The following is a 19,643-nucleotide window of genomic DNA, read 5'->3' as shown; positions in this document are numbered from 1 at the left end:
ATGCGCTGTCATGCCGAATGGGCGGAGTAGGTTTTCCATGCCTCTTGTAGTTAAAGTTGTGAGCCGTTCCCCCTCCACCATTCCCGTGGTGACGCCTCTCGCCCTTTTTGCATCTTTTTTCCCCGATAACCACATATCGCGCCGCTCTGTGAAGATCGGTTTTGAATGCCTTTGGGAGAGCCCCCAAGTCTACCCTGAGGGCTTTCTTGTTTGAGGGTAGGGGGTAAAAGTTTCCTTTTGGGTAGAGCGATTTCACCCCACCGAGCGGCTGTGACCCAGACGAATATTCAGGCTACACGATTGTTTTTTAAGGTTGAAATATCGCTGATGAGATCCGATCCCCACCTCTCCATGGGGCGAGCCTGTTTTATGGGGTTTGTGGCCGCCTTCCTTTGAAGACCGGCCAAAAACATCTGTGCTGGCGATCCCCCTGAGGCCAGTAAGGTCAACAAAGTTCTTGTGTATTGCACCGCGCTGCTCTTGGTGAGTTGTAGACTTACTATAAAAAAAGGAAAATTTCCCCTCCGAACCTCTAGATCGTTCCTTTTCGCGAAGTCGCAGAATCTTCGCATGATGGACGCCCTTTGTTCCCAAGTCGAAAGGGTCCATATACCCTTGGCTATGCGATTCGCCTCGGACGCCAGTGCTGTCACATATGGGTTGTCTGACGGTGCCGCGATCACTGTGACCTCGTTTGCCGAAGTTTTTAATGGCGGAAGGGCCTGTGCCTGCTGATCCCTCCCAAGTGGGGGCCGCCCGGAAGGCCCGGCCTGAAGGGATGATGTGCTGGCCCCCTCCCGCGTAGAATTGTCCATTTCCCGGCAACCCAGCGATACCCCGGCCACTCGGTAGGGATTCCAATACTTTCCAGGCCCCGGATTTCATTGCCTCCGGGGCCGATAATCGTTTTTTGGCTTAAACGGAGTCTTTTTTACTTGCACATAGCAAGTTGTGTTGTGATGCCCGGTGCGGCCGTATCGAACACATCGTGCATAGCTCGGGGGGTGGGCAGGATGTGTCTTCGCTTTCTGAACCGCCTGAAAAACAGGGTTTTCTTTTTTTCTTGGATTGCGGATGGCGTTGACAAGAGTTTGGATGTTGACTCCGGAGTGGTCCCTCGCCGCCTGAGCTACCCGAAGCTGATAATGTAAACGTCTGCCCAATTGCGTCAGTTCGGCCGACATGCCCTCGTGGCGGATAGCATAAATCCATGCCACAAAGTTGTCCCACGCCTGGCAGAGCTCAAAACCAGGCCTCATGGGTAATGGGAAGAGGTCGCAATAAGCCGCCAGCAACTGTTCTGGGGAAGTCTCCACTAAATACTCCATGGCTCCTTCAAAAGTCCGGATATTTTCCTCCGGACGAAAACCTTTGTCCACGAACTTGTTCTTCAGTTCTTGAATTCCTCGCAACCCCACCTGGGGCGGGGCCCCCAACGCAAAAGAAGACCGTTCGGCATGCCCGTCCATCTTGGCAGTATGTGCCGAGGTGTGAAAAGCCTGTGGACTAAAGTCGTTGTCACCCTCTGTCGTAGCCGGCTGAACTGGCAGTCCCGTAGGTTCTTCCCTCTGGGCACACCAAGCCTGCATCTGGTTGATATGGGCTTGCATCTGGATCTTCTCCTCGCACAGCTGGTTTTTCTGCGCTTCCAACGTGTTAATGTGATGCTGCAATTGATTAATGCGATCGTGGGATCCCACCGTCTGAGCGTAAGCGTCCTGCTGGATCTTTAAATTTTCCTCCGCCAGTTGTGCCCTGGCCATCTCGTACTGCTGATACAGCATTGACTTGCTGTCCTCCAGCGCCATCCACTCGGTTCGGAAAGTCGCCCTGGCATCATCAAAAGCCTTGAGAAAATTCTCGTTCTTTGGCATGTTAAAAGACACCATGGAGTGTCGCAAAGAAACAAAACTGGCCTTTCTTCCATTCTCCAGACAAATGGTCAGTTCCCCATCTTCCAATGTGAGTATGCCCTCGACGCGATCAACATGCGTACTGAAATTTGGTCTGTACTCAAACGAAAACGGGGTCCGTCCGCAATGTTCGACGAACGCCCTGAGAGCTGACAGGCTCGTCATCCATTCCACGTCCATGAGGGCCTGCTGGGAAGTAGTGGATAGCATTGTGATTGCTTGCTTCTGACTTACCTTTCGTTTCAAACTTACGCTTTGCGACACTTTCCTTACGTAAGAGAAGACACGTATTATTTTAAGTTATAGGACCCACTCTCAGCAAGTAGGGTAAGGCTTGACCATTCCTATCGCAGGCTCCCAAAAAAAAACTGGGGGGTAGGAAAACAATATGTTCCTCTTTTTTGGGAGCCTGCGAAAGGAATGGCCAAGTCATACCCTACTTGCTAAGAGGGGATCCCAAAATTCATCACAATACGTNGGATAGCATTGTGATTGCTTGCTTCTGACTTACCTTTCGTTTCAAACTTACGCTTTGCGACACTTTCCTTACGCTAGCTAAGACAAGACACGTATTATTTCAAGTTATAGGACCCACTCTCAGCATGTAGGGTAAGGCTTGACCATTCCTATCGCAGGCTCCCAAGAAAAAAAAAGAACGGGGGCGGGCGGGGCTTCTTTCTGCCCCGCTCCCCCGCCCCCCAACACCCTCTCCGCCTGAGGGCTTTTGTTCCTGGAAGCTTCCTTCCTTTCTCCCCCACCCTTGCGCTACAAAGAAAAGGAAAAGAGAGAACAAAAACGAAAAACAAGTCTCACCTATCCGGGTTCAGCGGCCGCAAGCGAGTCAGCACACATGTAAAACGGAGGCCGGTCAGATGAGAAAACATCACCACCGAGGTGGAAATATACATGGGTGCCAAAAGACCGACACACACACACACACAAACAAACAAACAGCGGAGCGCGGCAGCCAAACCAAACACCGCAGTACACCATTCATACAAACAAGCCACATCACATCACAACAATGCACCCCAGCCCAGAGGCAAATAGAGCATGCGAGTGCCCAACGTAATGCTCACATGAGTCGTCATCGACCTCGTGGTCCTGCAAAAGTTTGTCTGCACGAAGGGTTGGCACTAACAATGAACGCTGACCCTGGTCTACTAAAGTGGATGCGCAAACTTCGCCCTGAACAAACAAAAGTGCCTTTTTCTCTTCGCCACCACCAGGAATAAGCACTGCAACAGTTCGATTGCTGCAAACGACCCGAATTGCACCAATAATATCGTCAAGCGACGCACTCATACCTTCTCTTCCCTCGGAGAATGATGAAAAAGCACTATCCAACGAAGCTGCCAACCTCTCTGACCAACGCATCTTACCAAAGACGGCAGCATCCTTTTCGCATTCAATCCAGCGGCCCAGCGGTCCGTACCGATCCATTCTCTGACATGGTCTTTTATTAAAGTCACAAGGATTTCGTGAGAGCGGGAGCCCACACGTCAACCACTCCATTGCATCTGTTAGCACCACACTTCTGGAGGCACAGCTCCACACCGACACAATAAAAGGTTCATTGGAATCTAATTCAGGGCTAATACGCTCAACGCGCAGCGGGAAATACATACTCTCCGCAGTGCCCCACGAAGCTCTTAAGCCCTTAAGTGCATAAGAATCTAATGCCCGAAATCTCTCGTCATTGTCTTCCTTCCCTTCATTATCTACTGGAGTGCGAAATACAACAGTCGTTGGCGTACCCACTGCTTGCGTAGATCCGAGGCCAAGTTGCCCACAGGTATTGTCACCAAAAGCCAGCAGTTTTCCCGTTTGCAGCAAAACAAAGGAATGCCTTCCCGCTGCCGAGACCTGCTTGATAGGCAGACCAAAGAGTAATCGAATAGACTTGAACGATGGCTGCAACAACGGACGTCGCTTCCCTCCGAGTTGTCCTTCTGCTCCGAGACCACAACCGTAAACACAATTTCGTTGATTCGTCAATAGCAAAGTGTGATGGGCACCGCAAGCCACTGCAATCACAGGCACGCATTGACGTTTTCCTTCCACAATATCTCCCTCATCACTTCCATCCTTTCCCAAACCAAACCCGTTGATCATATGTGGCACTGACAATCTCGGAAGTCCATCATCTTCCTCCCCTTCCCCTTCCTCTTCCTCCCCGTTATTACTGAGTTTTTTCGCTTCCGAGGGTAGACTCATCCACACCGTGCCATCACCCAGCTGCCCGTATTTGTTGCTGTATCCAAAAGAGAAGACAGTTCCGTCGTCAGTGCAAAAAACAATATGCGTATCGCCTGCATCCACGTCACGCACAATACCACTGCCACTTTCAATAATAGTTCCATGCAGCTGATGCTTGAGAGACTCAGGAGCCAACAACACCAAGCGACCGCTCTGAAGCAATGCGGCACCGTAGTGTTTGGCACAATGCACCACCTTTACGAGGGCATCGCCTTCCGCCAGATACCTCCAAAGGACAGCCGCGGTTTGGTCGCCAAAGGAATCAGCACCAGGTACCGCATCAAGCACAACATAGGGCCCAGTCATTTCCATCGATTTCACACCTTGCTGAAGAGGCACACTAATGATGATAACAAAATAATAATGACACAAGAAAACAAAGAGGAGAAAAATCGAAGCAAAACGTCATTCAACGCGCAGTTCATATATATGTATATATACATTTAGACAAAAACAGCAGCAAACTACAAAGAACCAACAACAAAAACACACCCAACTGACCACCACAAGCCGCATCCGAACAGTTTTCTACAGAGAATCATGTAGAACCCATAAAAGATAATATATGTCTGATGTCCTCGTCGTCATAACTTCTATTGCTCAGGAGTCGATGATGATGGTGATGATGATGATGAGAGAGAGAGAGAGAAAACAGCAGAATCAGATCACTCCATTCAAGTTCTTCATTCTCTCTCTGGGCCGTCAAATTCACTCAGCCGGGCATTCCCCCCACACTCCGAATCGTTTCTCCAAACCAAATCAACATCTCTCTCACGGAAGGGCAACTTTAAGGCTTCACACCTTGCAGAGACCCCACCTGCGTGGCGGGAATTATACAGGGCTAGTGGGGCAGTAAAGCTCAAGTTGTTTTCCCTGGGCTCTACTCGAAAGCTTCTGATTAGACCAGACAACAATGAGAATGAAACCAGTCGAGCCTGCAAATCAATTAGACAACATTTAGAGACCCATTCCCCCCCCNCCCCCCCCCCCCCACGAACTCCCAGAAAAGATGTCGTCTGTGATTTGGGTTAACAAGGAGTGCAAGATGCCAAACAGGCAAGATTACCTCGCGTTGCCTGCATTTACCCTCCTCCTCATAGACTCGATTCGTGTGTGGATATTAATTTCATGACATCTGCTATCAAAAAGAACGAACCTGTGACGAAGATCTGTGCCGGCTTTGAGGCGTCTTCATGATCACTAGCAGCCGGAACCACAAGGTCGATAAGATCCTGAAGGGAATTGAAGCGCGTACCGCAGGGAAGACATGTAACTTCGCCGTACAGATTTCTCCAGCATTCTGTAACAGCGACTAATTCTTTGTGTGCCTGATTCTCTTCATTCATCGATTCTTCTGTTTTTACCGTTCGAGGGTTATACACCTTGGCAATCACCACCTTGGAGAAGTGCTGAACAAATGGCATAAATGCCTTGAGGACACGACTTGGATCCCGAGAAGAATAAAAGAGAAGCACACGTCGCGGGTTCGCATCTCCAGTCATCACGCTGCTTTCATCCATGAACCAACGTGTGGCGGAGGACAAACTTTCATAGGTGTGGGCACCATCAAGGTATAGTGTAACATCCGCCCCACCGTTGATCGGTACCACCTGCGACCGACCAGGAAACGTCATGGTCCGCAACACGTTGCGTTCCACCTCGTCCAGCGGAAGCGTTGGAAGTATCCCAGCCACACGCCTGGCCGCCAATAAACCCAACTTGGAATCCTCAATCGCATGGCTACCCCCAATGGCGAGACGAGGCCAGTTGCGTATCGGTAATGTCTGCTCATCAACAAAGACTACAGGAGACCCAACTTTACGACTGTGCTCCTCCAGCACCTTGCGCGTGCATCGGTGATCGTTCTGCGGTGCGGCATAGCATATAACACCAGGTTTCATAATACCCGCCTTCTCAAGAGTAATCTCTTGCACAGTGTTGCCCAATATCTCCGTGTGGTCCAGACCAAGTGCCGTAATAACACATACCTCTGGCGTAACCACATTGGTGGCATCAATACGGCCACCCATGCCAACCTCAATCACCGCCACGTCAACAGACTCCTCTGCGAAGATATACAGAGAAAGAAGGAACATAAAGCGGAAAAAGTTACTACGATTCGCGAGGTCGCGGCACATCTGACTTTCAGATTGTGCGAGCTGTGAAAAACGGTCCCGAAGTCCAAAAAAGTATCGGGCGAATGTATCTTTGGAGAGGAGGGAGTTGCCGACGAGAATGCGCTCTCGCACATCCGTGAGGTGAGGCGACGTAAAGAGGCCAACTTTGTACCCGTATGCCTGGAGGAGCGCCGCGGTGTATGCCGAGGTCGTGCCCTTACCCTTTGTCCCAGCCACGTGAACAAAACGTAGTTTCTCCAGATCCGATTGCATATTGAGGCGGTCGACGAGAAGCTTCGTCACCTCTAAATTATTGGGGCAGGGTTCCGGTCTCTTGTTTGTCATGCTGTCCACAACTCGCAAGACGTCGCCAAACGACCTCCCTTCAGTCACGCCAGCCGACATCATGCCTGCGCAAACGCTTGACATCAATGATAACGTTCTTTGCATGCGCCAGAGCTAAATATAAATATATATAATAATAATAATAATAATAAAATACAATGTTAGTTTACGAGGGAAAAAGAAAACCAGAGGTATGTGGGTATGCTGAGGGGTTGGNCTGCGCAAACGCTTGACATCAATGATAACGTTCTTTGCATGCGCCAGAGCTAAATATAAATATATATAATAATAATAATAATAATAATAATAATAATAAAATACAATGTTAGTTTACGAGGGAAAAAGAAAACCAGAGGTATGTGGGTATGCTGAGGGGTTGGACGGGACACAGAACTAAGACAACAGCGGCACTTTGCACAAACCCGGCACACAGTCTCATTTCCTCGCTCAGGGTGCGGCTCCACATCTCCCAGCACACAAGAGTAGACGAAAAAAAAAAAAGGAAGCAAACTTGCCGTTATGATCATCTGAGAAGCAGATGGAGAACCCACCCTTTCTCTATCTCTCTCGCTTCTTCTTCTCCAGAGTTGCCGCCTTCACTGGAGGGAGAGAGAGAGAGAGAAAAAGAGGGAGAAAGGACTTGCTCACCCGTCCAGAAGCACGACGTCTTGCGCATGGTCCGAATCAATGTGATTCCCACTGCGTCGACACTTCTGCCTCGCTCCCTCAGCACCGTCTGTGACACGAGCCACAGACACATCAAAACCACAGCGGCACAAAGTATCAATGACGGCAATTTGCGCCTCGCTCAATGTGTCGTTTGGACTCTTCACCTCCACGAGTTTAAAACTTGTGTCACCAAGGATAGATGGCACCTCGCGCCACAAGACGAGGTCTGGGAAGCCCGAGAAGCGGATGCTGTAGCCCTCCTCCGGTTGGGAGAGATAGATGCTGCGAAGCAGAGCGCAGAGTGGTCGCTGCGGAACGGCCTGAAGAAGGCTCAGTAGAGGCAAATCTCCCACATCCACCAGATGCCAAGCTGAAGAATAACAGGAAGAGAAGGATGCCCACTCTGCCTGCCACTTGTTCCTCTGCGGCGGAGTCCGCTGACCGGGCAGCACAATCCCATCATCCTCACTGGCGAGCAGACTCGCCTCGCTCCCGCTTCCATGCGGCGACTTCTCGCCATCATCCAACGCGTCTCGCGTGGAGGTTGCAACGCCTGACAACTCATTGCCCAATCGACACCGCTGCTTCACATAGTCGATAAGCGTGTCTCGAGGGCACTCTTCAAAGAATCTCAATCGTTCTTCAATAATATGGCGCCGCCTCCGCGCAAATTCAATAGTGCTGGTGAGATCCAACGGGCCATTCTGCAGTGGGGAGAGCCAAATTAACGCCGGTGCTCCAGCATCCAGTGTCATGCACCCCGCCTCCTTTTCCCCTTCCGCATCGGGGTCCCAGACGTAAGCATCCCATAGGAGGATACGTGCCAGAGACGCAATCCAACGCCCCTCACAGTGCAGCCCGGCCCATCCACCGTCGCTCTTCCGTCCGGCGACAAACCAGCGGAGTACGTGCTCCTCAACGCGACAAGAGGAGAGTGTATGGTGCGGGTCCCGCCACAGCGTCGCATCCTCCGGGTCCCGCGCGGCATGCACCGTGACCTCCCTCGCCGAGAGCAGTTGACTGGTGAAGCGCTTACGTGACGGGGGAAATGGAGTCCAGCGGTGCAGGGATCGATGTAGGTACGCAATCGTTCCCTCAATGGCGATACGGTCAGCGCGGCGGCAGAAGCGTTGTCGATGGTATTCACCAACAGCGTTGTATAATGCGATGTTCTTCTGCAATTTCTGATTCGTGGCTTTCACGGAGGGGAACAATGCACACAAAAGACGGGCGCGACGCTGGACAGGCACAGGTAGGTTCTTAGCCTCTTCCGCTTGGATGTAATGCTGTGGGGAATGCTGTTGTCGCCATATTTGCTGCTGCAGTTCAAGAATATCCAATGCCGCTTTTTTATCCCCCAAGTGAACGAGATTCTGAGCAATTCGGTGCCACCATTTTCCACGCTTGTGACAGCGGTAGTACAAGGGCAATGTGATGGCACCACAGGCCGACCTTACAACATGCACTGGCTGCTCCAACATCATCCGCAACCACCTATTGGCCAACTCCCACTTTTTGTTGTATTGCAACACGGGCACTAGCATCTCTGCACACGCAAACCACGCGTGCTTGGGGAGGAAAGGGAGAAGATGCTCATAAAGCAGACCCCCACGCCGCAGCATGGCTTCCACAGAAATAACACCCTGCTCCTCCTCCTCCTCTTCGCGCCTCCTCCTCTTGTGCGCCATAGACTCCTTCGTATCTATGGAGGTACTCAGCCGTTGATACTCTTGTAATTGGGCGAGCCCATTTTCTATGATCTCATGTGACGTTGTCGCGAAGGTGAGGTGCCACCGCCTCCGGGACTTGCCTTCACTAGCCTCAACCAGCTGCTGGTGGAGATGCAACGCCTCCATGTAGCTCTCCAGCACCACAGGTGATAAAAAGAGGCACAGTGGCGATGATGCTGGCAAAGGATCCTCACCAGCGGCAAACCCGTTCCACCACGGTAACGAAGGCAATTTAACGCCACAGGCCTTATGATGCGGAGCTAGCCTTGACGCCAGCAGCAGAAGTGCGGCGGAGGGCGGGCGCACAGGCCCAGCGGAGTCCATCGTCCCCAGCACACCTCCCGCACCGCAGGGATACGTGAAGACATGGAGCAGCTCGCTTATGTGCACCGCACCCGCCTTGAACTGAGGGTGGACGCGGCACAGGGGCCCGACAAAAGTGTCCCAGACACTGGCGAACGACACCGCAGTGCAGCCCGTCGAGAGAATAAAGTCGATAAGTTCCTCCTTTCGCGACGGTAGCGTTTTGGAAGTGCGCTTCATAGTAAGGGAGGGAAGCCCCCCTGATGCGCAAGCATCCACCACACGCTCTGCGTCGCTACCACCGTCGCTGCTCTTGGGATTGTTATCCTCATCAATATTATTATCGTCGTCGCCGCCCTTCTTCTCTCTTCTTCCTCTATCATCGCGGCGATGTGGTGGACAGATACGGGCGAGCTGCCGCAGCTCAGTGACTCTCGCCGTGGACAAAATCTTCCTCGCGGTTTCATCAGCCGCCGCCACGAGCTGTGCCACCACACTCCCATCAATAATACACAAGAGCATCTCGTCTTGGCTGATTTCTTGCTTCTCGCCGTCAGCGCCAGCAGGTACAGGCAGTGCTGCCAACCGCCGCAGTGACGGACCCACGTGCAGCTGCTCAGCGTATTTTTCCTCTAGCGCTCGCACCCGCAGCCAGGTGGGTTTCTGCAGAGCGAGGCGCAGAAGCAGCTCAAGTTCCTCTGCAAAGTCGATGGATGTACTCGAGTTTGGCGCGGTGCGCACCGGCACTTCGAGGAGCGTGCGCCATGAAAGGAGATGGGCGGCGTCCACTACCCCGCCGAAGTGCCGCAGCACGTACCACATCGCCACATGGAATGACTCCACCAGTGGCGTCGGCCCTATCCACTGGGCGGGCCCCATAGGGTCTGCGTGCTCCTCCATCATGGATGATGCCGCCAGTGAGGCATCCAGCCGAGACGGTGCGGTGAAACAGCAACAGGAACAATACGCCGGGAGATTGCAACACAATCTCCGCCTGCTCCCCCTTCCTCCTTCGTTTCTTCTCCTTCTTTAGTACCTTTCCGTTCCTCTTCTCAAGGGAAGCAGCAGTATAGAAAGAAAGAGAATCAGGAACGTTGGGACGGCAGCCGCACCCACCAGACGAGGCGTAGCACCCCTCCAGCTCTTGACGGTGTGTGTGTGTGTGTGTGTGCGCATGGTGGCGCATGCTGCCGCGGTGCGGGTACCAAATATGCATTGCTCACAGGAACAACAACCACGAGAAAAAAAAGGGAAATCACACACAAAAAATCTCAACAGCAAAAGAAACATAAGGAGGAGTAATGTAGATTAAAAAAAAAAAAGATGCACAGTCCAATGGCTGTAACGTTCCCCTGCGTGGAGAGCAGAAGCGAAGATATATCATATGATAAACAACGGTAAAAAGAAAACACACTCACATTAATAAGGGAAGAACAAACAACAACAACGGAAGAAGCAAACTTTGTTACCTCCGCATGAACTATGCGGGTTCCCGAGCTTCTCACCCTTCCTCCTTTCTTCCTTCCTTCCTTCTCCCCCAAGAGGCACACGACGTGTGGGTGAGGGAACGAGAAAGCCCCCTTTCGCGTCAACCTTGTTTTTCTCTCTGGGCGCACCTTGGTGCTTATAGCCCCTGTCCCTACAGTCGGAAGAAAAAAAACCAAAAGAGCCATCACAATAGAAAATCAAAGACGGAATTTTATACCTTACCACAGATCCGAATCCTTTACCTCATCTTCTCATTCTTAGCGGCTACCGTAAAGGAAATCGTCGTTGCCAGACGTCGGCGGTTTACCAATGGTGCACACCTCGAAGCCAACAGACCTAAGCATCTTATCATCAGCAACGAGACGACCGTCAAACACAAGTGGAGGTTTCTTCATCACCTCGTAGTGTTTGGTGTAGTCCATTGTGGAAAATTCGTCCCACTCGGTTAAGATGATCATGGCGCTGGCATTTATTGAGGCGTCCAGTGGTGTGTCAACCATCTCCACGTTCTTTAGCATCGCCTCTATGCCCGCGTCGGTGCTCTGCACCAGGTTTTCCCGTCGGTATCGGGCGTATGTGCAGCTGTTCAGTAGGTGTTCCTTATTGAAGAAGTTCTCCAGCTCCATCATCACGTACTCACGCGGCACCTTGGGGTCATAAATCCGAAGCCTCGCGCCCTCCTGAAGGAGGCGTGCACAAACATAGATGGCAGCGCTCTCACGCGTGTCACCTGTGTCCTTCTTAAAGGCGAAGCCCATAATCGCCATGATTTTCATGTTCACAGTGTCAAAGGAGTTTTTGACGATCCTCTGATAGAAGCGCTCTTTCTGATAGTTGTTCATCTTTACCACCTGCGACCAGTACTCCGCTGTTTCGTTAAGAGAGAGGGACTGGCAGAGATAGACGAGGTTGAGGACATCCTTCTGGAAGCACGAGCCACCGAAGCCCACAGACGGGTTGAGGAAGTACTTCCCAATACGCTTGTCGGCGCTGATGGCACGGCGCACCTCAAGGATGTCGGCGCCGCTGAGCTCGCACAGTGGAGTAATGGAGTTGATGGAGGAGATGCGTTGCGCCAGAAACGCGTTCGCCACGAGCTTGGATAGCTCACTGGACCACAGATTTGTGCGAATAATCCGCTCCTTCGCTACCCAGGTTTCGTAGATGGAGGAGACAAGGTCGATTGCAGCCTCACTTTCACCGCCAATAAGCACGCGATCGGGGTTCGTGAGGTCGTTGATGGCTGTGCCTTCCGCGAGAAACTCGGGGTTGCTGACGACGGAGAATGTGATGCTGTCGTCCTTCTTGTACGCGCTGAGGATGCGGCGGATGGAGACACTGCATCGTACCGGCACAGTGGACTTCTCCACCACAACATAGTGGCCCTCACTGACCGTCTCGCCAATCAGACGCGCACAGCTCTCAATGTATGTAAGATCTGCCGCGAAGCCCTCCCCCATGCCCCTTTCCTTCGTCGGGGTGTTGACCGCAACAAAGATAACGTCGGCGCCCTTAAGACAATTCTTGTCCGTCGTGAAGAAGAGGTTCTTGCCGCGTTGCTCGTACACAATTTCGGCTAGCCCCGGTTCGTAGATGGGTAGACGACTCTTTTCACCAGGGGCAGGGGCGGGGGAGTTCCATGCCGCAATCCGTCCTTCGGAAACATCCATGACATGGACGGTGATGTGTGGGCATTTTTTCGAGATGACAGCCATCGTTGGGCCGCCAACATAACCAGCCCCGATACAGACGATCCTCAGCGGACGGCACTTAGTCATTTTTTCTGTTGTTTTAGCTGTTGGTTCACCGCTATATGCTACTTGCTTACTCTTGGCTATTGTTTTTGGTTGTTGTTTTTCCTGCGTGCTAAGGAATGATTGCGTCAAGCAAAGGAGTGATAGATGCAATGCACTGACCACAACCACGGCGACGGATGTGTGTATGTGTCTGCTGCACAGAGAGGAAGAGAAGCGGGCCAAGGCATAGAAGGAAACAGGAACAGAAAGGGAAAACAAAACGCAAAAGGTCATAACAACAAAGACAACAATGCAACAGCACCCAAGCACCTTCCCGCGCTATGCCGCCTCATTGTTAGTCTTCCTGTGCCTGCATCAAATTCTTCCATGCAAACCGAGCTTCAGTGGCACTTGGGCGCTCCGCGGGGTCTACCGAAAGCAACTTTAGCACGAACTCTGTGATGCCGCAGCCCATACTATCGAGTGTGTTTCTCTGATGTGGCTGCAGAACATCATGTCCAAGGTACTCGCCACCTTGCAAAGAGCCCGCAAGGACGAGAAGCCGACCAAGGTTGGCACCACCAAAAAGCATTACTCCCGTCAGCAGCTCGTACAGAAGGCAGCCGCACGCCCACATATCGGCCGCCAGCTCCAGGGTAACGTTGGATGCATCACGCACTTCGAGAACATTAGCCACTTCCGAAGGTGTGTCATCGCTGTCTCTCGTTGCCGGCCGTAATGCAGTGTTCGCCAACGCGAGTGCCTCTGGTGCCTGCACCGCCTCCGTCCCCTTGGTGGGACCCCAGCGCGCCTCGCCACTCGCCGAGTTGACGTGTCGCATGATGCCCACGTCCTCCCCGACGACCTCACAGACGCCAAAGTCGCAGAGTCGGACAGCAGTGGGAATGACGACCTCCCTCTCGTCTAATGTCTGGGGTCGCTCGCAGCCTTCAGAAACCCGCACAAACGGCACGGCTTCCATGTAGAAATCTTCAATAAGGATGTTGTCAGCCTTCAGGTCATTGTGGCGAATGCGGTGGGCATGCATGAACTCAACCGCCTCTAGCACCTGATCGAATATGGGCCCACAGACAGAGAGAACGGTGCCCCTACACGAGGACGTCGTGGACATCACAGATTCTTCCCTCGTGAGGCTGAAACGACGAACGCCAGAGACAGCACCCACAGGGAAGCCACTCTTCGTCGCACGCCACTCACGGAGGGAGCCACCCTTGTAAAATGGCATGGCAACAACATAATGCGAACCTGTGCATCCACAGAAGAACATCTCACAAATGCGCAGGTGCCCCTGCAAACGGCGAAGGGCAGTTGCCTCCGTGTGGCAGCTCACCAAGGTGGTGCAGTCATCCGCGTCACGCCGAGTGACGGGCAGCAGCTTCAGAGCCACAGGCTTCCCATCCCCCAGTGAGCACCCATGGTGGCACACAGCATGGGTGGCGCAGGAGTGCATCGCGGAAAAGACCGCGCCATAGCCGCCTGAGCCAATACGTCGCACGACATTCAGACCGTCAAGCAGCTGCGGCTGTGGAAGCAACAGACATCGCAGCACATCTACACCCATCCAGAGGGCACTCGTTGTCTGCATTTCCTCTGTGACAAGCTTGTCAAACAGTTCAACCACATGCCTGTTTTCAGATTGGTGGGTAAACTCCTCCACTGTGCGAAGGACGCGTACAAATGGTGGGATCGCGCCAGCGCCGTCACGTCGAGGCCGCTTCGACTTTTTTTCGGCGTGATGGTGGGCAGCAGCGAGGCTCGACTGGCCTATCATCCCCCCCTCACGCCCCGGCAACAAGCAGCAGAGAAAAAGCAGCAATTCTGCCATCGTTGCAGGATCCTCAAGAGTAGCCAGAGGATTACGCTCCCTCATACAGCTAGTGCTTACATCCACGTCCTTTACTGATCCGTTCGATGTCGGTTGCAATGGCGACAGCGTCGGTACTGGGAGAAGCGCTGGCACTGGTGGGACAGAAATAGGTGGGCTGCACGTCTGATCCACCGGTGCACCACCAGTGTCTCCATTGGAGGTGTAGTATGCCGGTGGCGCCAGAGCACCAAAAGAAAGCACCGGAATGATTGGCGCCAGAGAGACCGGCGTGGTCTCGGCAACCACATCTGTGTGGTCAACATTTTCATTTTCGGCCAGGACGTTGCGTTCCTTGCGAATGCTGCTGCGGCAGAAGCTGCTACTGCTATTACTACTATCACCACCACCACCACCACCAAGTTCATCCACCAAGGAGGCAGTCACGGACATTGGAGTTCGCGTCATATCTTGCTCTGGCAACGCCACTGGCGTTGCTTCTTCCATCGCGGCGCCGCCAGCATCTACTTTAGCAACGCCACTCGGCAACATGTGACTTAACATGGTGGGAACAGACAGGCTCACCGCACTGCGATGGGCCCCCTTTTCCGCCACTGTGAGGGATCGCAGCGCTCGCAGGAGCGCCCGCAGACATTGATGGTCTGAGCAGCTAGTGTGGTGGACCTTCTCGAGGAAACGCAGATAGAGCAGGCGTGTGTATGTTGCCGCGTAGTGGCCAGAGGATGCCCCAAACGGTGACGCAAAAATGGAGCGAAACTTCTTTCTGCCGAAAGCCCTTGCGGTGGTTGCGATTATGCATGCCGCTACGCATTGCACTTCTTCAATCCATCCACTAGTTGAAGCATTGGGAGGCATCGAGAAGAGGTGCATGCACGGCCCCTCGTTCCCATCCAGGAAGAATGCGGCCGGGTGTTTGCTGTGTCTCCTCGTGCCACGGCCCACGGCGTGGGTGATGGTATCCAGACGACAGGCGTATTCACTCACCGTGAGTGTGTGCTGCAGCACACGGCGGCAGTTCTCGTGCCGATCAGGCTCTGCATCCGGCCACCACATTGATTGCGGCACCACCGCAGCCGTCTGCTGCCCTCGATCACTAAGCCGCTCCTCCACCACCGATGTGCAGTACGCCTTGAGAGCCTCCCGCACCTGCGCCGTCCCCCGCACTGTGACAGAAGTGCACCCCGGCTCCTCATCCAATATTAACTCACAGAGACGGCTTTCGAGCGTCGGCCCAACGGGCTGAGGGTTGACACGCAGCAAGGCATCCAAAACCTCCATGAAGCCACGGACACACAGATCCTTCAAGCGATGCACAGCTCCACCAGGAGGTGCGACTGCCGAATGCATAATTATTGTCTCCATTGCGTGAATCATACACGCAAATGCCGCATCCACCGCACCCACGAAGACATCTAATACCTCACCCCCCTCTGTTGTGTACTTTTCAATGCCACGAGAAAGGCCTACGAAGAGCCACGCCATTGTATCAGAGGGTTCACTCAGGCGCGCAGAAAGCGCAGCGCACCACAGAGCAACGAAGTAACAAGATGCCGGTCCTTCCCGAGAGTGTGCCATAACAGAGGTGAGTGCATCAGCCACCTTTGCATCATGGCGGAGGAGCGCCATCACCACCGCTGCTGCTGCTTTCTCAGCCATACACCGCCTGACGAGCGCCGACACGCGCAGTGGAGCACGCATCAAGCCCGCGTGCAGGAGGATGAGGCTGTGCGCTGCAGAGAACTGTGCCGCCACTGGATCCGGCAGCAAAGCATACTGCTCCATCACACGGCACATCTCACAATGGAGATCTCCAGCGTGCACCACCCCTGATGTGCTCTTCACCGCATCATCTTCATCTGAATCCTCCTCTTCTTCTTCTTGTCCTTCTTGAGGGGCACTTCCCCCAGCTCGCAGGGGGAGCAGTGTGTGGAGATCCTGCACAACGAAAAGGGTGCCGAGTTTTGCCGCCACAAAGAGTGCGCGCCGCGACGCCAGCGGCTCTTTCTGGGGGATGTCCCTCTGGCGCTCATTGCTGGGACTTCTTCTCGAAGTGGATGATGACGCTTCGAGTTCCAGAGCATAATTGTCGTTGCAGAGGTCCCGCTGCAGGTGCTCCGTTTTAATGTATGAAAGAACGATACTTGCCCCCGTGACATCAATAGACTGCCCGAGCGACATAGGGTACACGGACTCACCGAGCCATTCGCCGCCGACGCTGGACCGCAAGTCGTGTTCACCGGGACGCACCAACGTCGGCGCGCGTGAATGAATGCGTCGCGGCAATTCCAGCGCCGCGAGGAATGCCCGAACGTCCACGCTGCTGTGCACCGCCGCCTCCGTCGTCTCCGCCAAGGCATAGCGGTGCGCCACCCAACCCACCGCGCGGGAAGCCACGTCCGAGATTGCTGCATCTACAGCCTCGCTCTGCTGTGAGGCCGCGAGGCAATGGTGAAGAAGGCAACACCACCACGGGTAGCACCGCCAGAAGAGCTGTGTGTCGCTCGTCTTCTCGCGCAATGCGTGGGAAGGCGGGCGCAGGAGCTCCGATAGTGTTTGCATCATCACAGTAGCGGCCTTGTTGCCTGCAGCGGGCATGGCGCAGAGCTCCACGACGGTAAGGCCAGTGCACACAGTGAGGTGCAGCATCCACTTCCACATAGGCTCGCCGTTTTTAACATTTTCTGTACTGTCCACAGCGTTCTCACGAATAGTGAGGGTGTATGCATGCAAGAGTGACTTGCACATACTTCCTGGCGTGCATGTATCCCATTCCTGTTCTCTCTTCGCCTTGAGGGCATCCAATGCACACCGAAGCGACTCTTCTACCCGAGCGACGTCTCTTTCGCGGAATGCGTCCCCAATGAGTCGCGAGAGCGCGGTGTTCACTTCGACCCCGTTGTTAGCAGGGATACTCATTGCGCCTTGCTTGCGCGTGCACCTTTTTCTCCCCCTTTCCCTTGTGTGGCACGAAGAGAAAAAGAAAACGAAGAGAGAGNGTGTGTGTGTGTGTGAGTGGCGGGGAAAGGACAAGCAGGCACACTCAGCAGAGCCACAACACACGGACCCACACAGGTATGAGGTCGGCAGTGAATCACGGGGAGCAGGGGGCGCGAAACTGCGCCCAACCACCCCACCCCACCAAAAACAAACTAAGAAGGAAAACAATGACTTGCATTGGCACGTGCGCACGCTTCTCATTCCACAAGAATGGAACGCACAAAGTTCATTAACCGCGAGCGGTAGTCAGGCGGAGGCACGCAGCTCACCTCCTTCATGTCATGCAGGAGCATCGATTTGCCGTAGTGCTCACCCACTTTCTTCAGGCCGTATGCCGTGAGACAATCCACGATGCCGAAGTAGTACACCTCTGTCCCGTCAATGGACGGCACACCGCCGTAGTACGCGCGGAACACGCTGTTGTTGGGGCCGTCAGGCGCTTCCTGTTTCCGGTGTTCATCAAGAGTGACCGTTAACTCTCGCATCCCTTGCTTCTGCTGTGTAGAAAGCGTTATCGATTTCTTTGACGAAGCAAAGCCGCCATCACTGATGTGTATTCCCAAAATGAGGCTGTAATCGAGTGTGTTGGCTTCCTCCAGCAGCTTCGTGTCGGCCTCAAGCTGCACCAGCAACGCGTCACGAGCCTCAGTCGATAAATGCAGCTGCTTCTTGTCGGCGAGGAAGTCATTGTCCTTTCCCGCGGCACCGCTCCTACGCTCCTCCGCCGAGGTGGTGCGGTGCACCGTCGATCCCTTCAGGTCGTACACCGCCGCGATGGGAAGCTGCGCTTCCGCGAAGACATTTTCCACGATAATGAACGAACTCTTCTCGCCACCGCGCGTCAGTGCGTAGAGACCAGCAAAGCGCTGCAGGAGAGAGTGTGGGTGACGGTGGACATGTGCGACGTACGCGGGCAGCAGGCGCCGAAGCGTGCGAGACTCTGCGAAGCTGATACGCTTCAGAATGAAGTGGTGGTTATGGCTACTGAGCAGTAAGGCCCCGCTGCGGCCGCTGCTGCGGAAGTCTCGCGGCACGTAGAGGCGGCCCAGAAGCAGGTGGGCCCGCAGCGCGCTGATGCCGACGGCATCGAGGAACGTGTCGGCGTCGGTGCCGAAGCGCTGCCGAAGGGCGGCGAAGGTGGCCGGCGCGTAGTCGGCGAACGTCACGCGGTCGCCGTGCAGAGCGGGAATTCGCTTGTGGAGGAACTTCGACGCCGCACCGACGGCGCCAATCTGCGGGATGGATACGACGCCGGCGATGGTTGGTGTCCCGTGCGAGAGGTCGAATGTATTTTTCTCGCCACCGCCACCGCCGCCCATCGCTGCGCGGACCGACGCTTCCACACCCGCCATGGCGTACGTGAGCGGCACCCACTGTGCCGTGCCGAAGCCAAGCAGCAACGGCGGTGGGACGCCGCACATACGCGCTGTTCCGTCTTCCCTTTTTGCATCTAGCCCCAGCCGTTCTACAAGCAGCGTGTAGGCCAACAGAAAGACAGGGTATGACATGGACGCGCCAATTTCGCTACCGCCGCCACCGTGCGCTTCCAGGAGGATGCTGTTCACCACATCATCTATTTTCTCGTTTTCCTTTGAGGGATTGAAGCCCAGCCCGAAGAGAATATCGCGCGCAATCAGCTTAAAGTCGGAAGAACGCACATAGTCCTCGGCCTCATCATGCTCATTTCCCCCAGATGGTGCGTTGAAGTGGCTATTGTTGTTATTGCTACTTCCGCCACCAAAGGCGCGAAAGGCAATTGTGGCCCGCTCCGCAATGCTCCCTTTAAGCAGAATTCGCATGAGGTTAATGTACACAGCAAGACTAACCGTTTTTTCGCCGCACGTGGGGTCATCCTTGTTGTGCTTACCCTTGTGGGAGAAGCACATAGCCTGCACGAGGCGTGAGTCGCAGGAGAGAAGTGGACCCATCGCTGCCTCCAGTGAAGAGTGCAGCACATACCCGATCCCTTCTGTATCCATAGAGGTGTACTGCCGATAAAAAGCGACGAGATCGGAGTAACGAAGCCAACTAGAAGAGTCAGGGGCCGTACAGCAGCAATGCGAAGACAGCAAGCTGATAAGAAATAGCTCTGTCATTCGCTGCAGTGTCTGCTGTGCAACAGGGTCATCGGCAGCATCAGGGATCTCGAACAAATAAACATCGCCACGGCACCCCACAAGTCGCAGGGATGTGCTGGAAGGAAATGCCAACAAGGAAAGGCACCTTACCGGCAGACGCTC

At 53.9% G+C, this 19,643-nt stretch overlaps 8 protein-coding genes across 8 annotated transcripts; all 8 read right to left on the bottom strand.

Annotated features, from left to right (window-relative positions):
• Nucleotides 1-287: 287 nt before the first annotated feature.
• Nucleotides 288-815, bottom strand: DQ04_02621070 (hypothetical protein; the record flags this gene model as incomplete). The annotated part of the gene is made up of 1 exon (XM_009312061.1): nt 288-815. One exon carries the CDS (start codon nt 813-815, stop codon nt 288-290), a length of 528 nt encoding a protein of 175 aa, XP_009310336.1.
• A 66-nt stretch (nt 816-881) lies between these two features.
• Nucleotides 882-2,123, bottom strand: DQ04_02621060 (hypothetical protein; the record flags this gene model as incomplete). The annotated part of the gene is made up of 1 exon (XM_009312060.1): nt 882-2,123. One exon carries the CDS (start codon nt 2,121-2,123, stop codon nt 882-884), a length of 1,242 nt encoding a protein of 413 aa, XP_009310335.1.
• An 801-nt stretch (nt 2,124-2,924) lies between these two features.
• On the bottom strand, nt 2,925-4,484 carry DQ04_02621050 (putative chromatin binding protein; the record flags this gene model as incomplete). Its single annotated transcript, XM_009312059.1, has 1 exon — nt 2,925-4,484. The coding sequence occupies one exon, from the start codon at nt 4,482-4,484 to the stop codon at nt 2,925-2,927; it is 1,560 nt and encodes a 519-aa protein (XP_009310334.1).
• A 782-nt stretch (nt 4,485-5,266) lies between these two features.
• DQ04_02621040 (folylpolyglutamate synthetase) lies at nt 5,267-6,697 on the bottom strand (the record flags this gene model as incomplete). The annotated part of the gene is made up of 1 exon (XM_009312058.1): nt 5,267-6,697. One exon carries the CDS (start codon nt 6,695-6,697, stop codon nt 5,267-5,269), a length of 1,431 nt encoding a protein of 476 aa, XP_009310333.1.
• Nucleotides 6,698-7,278: 581 nt separating this feature from the next.
• DQ04_02621030 (hypothetical protein) lies at nt 7,279-10,239 on the bottom strand (the record flags this gene model as incomplete). Its single annotated transcript, XM_009312057.1, has 1 exon — nt 7,279-10,239. One exon carries the CDS (start codon nt 10,237-10,239, stop codon nt 7,279-7,281), a length of 2,961 nt encoding a protein of 986 aa, XP_009310332.1.
• An 842-nt stretch (nt 10,240-11,081) lies between these two features.
• DQ04_02621020 (UDP-glucose/GDP-mannose dehydrogenase family) lies at nt 11,082-12,602 on the bottom strand (the record flags this gene model as incomplete). The annotated part of the gene is made up of 1 exon (XM_009312056.1): nt 11,082-12,602. The coding sequence occupies one exon, from the start codon at nt 12,600-12,602 to the stop codon at nt 11,082-11,084; it is 1,521 nt and encodes a 506-aa protein (XP_009310331.1).
• Nucleotides 12,603-12,915: 313 nt separating this feature from the next.
• DQ04_02621010 (protein kinase) lies at nt 12,916-17,322 on the bottom strand (the record flags this gene model as incomplete). The annotated part of the gene is made up of 1 exon (XM_009312055.1): nt 12,916-17,322. The coding sequence occupies one exon, from the start codon at nt 17,320-17,322 to the stop codon at nt 12,916-12,918; it is 4,407 nt and encodes a 1,468-aa protein (XP_009310330.1).
• Nucleotides 17,323-17,600: 278 nt separating this feature from the next.
• Nucleotides 17,601-19,499, bottom strand: DQ04_02621000 (phosphatidylinositol-4-phosphate 5-Kinase; the record flags this gene model as incomplete). The annotated part of the gene is made up of 1 exon (XM_009312054.1): nt 17,601-19,499. The coding sequence occupies one exon, from the start codon at nt 19,497-19,499 to the stop codon at nt 17,601-17,603; it is 1,899 nt and encodes a 632-aa protein (XP_009310329.1).
• Between the last annotated feature and the right edge of the window lie 144 nt (nt 19,500-19,643).

Source organism: Trypanosoma grayi (assembly GCF_000691245.1).
Source record: "Trypanosoma grayi strain ANR4 Tgr_262_V1, whole genome shotgun sequence".
NCBI classification, from domain to species: domain Eukaryota; phylum Euglenozoa; class Kinetoplastea; order Trypanosomatida; family Trypanosomatidae; genus Trypanosoma; species Trypanosoma grayi.
The sequence above is the reverse complement of the archived record's forward strand: the minus strand, read 5'-3'. Positions and strand labels throughout refer to the sequence as shown.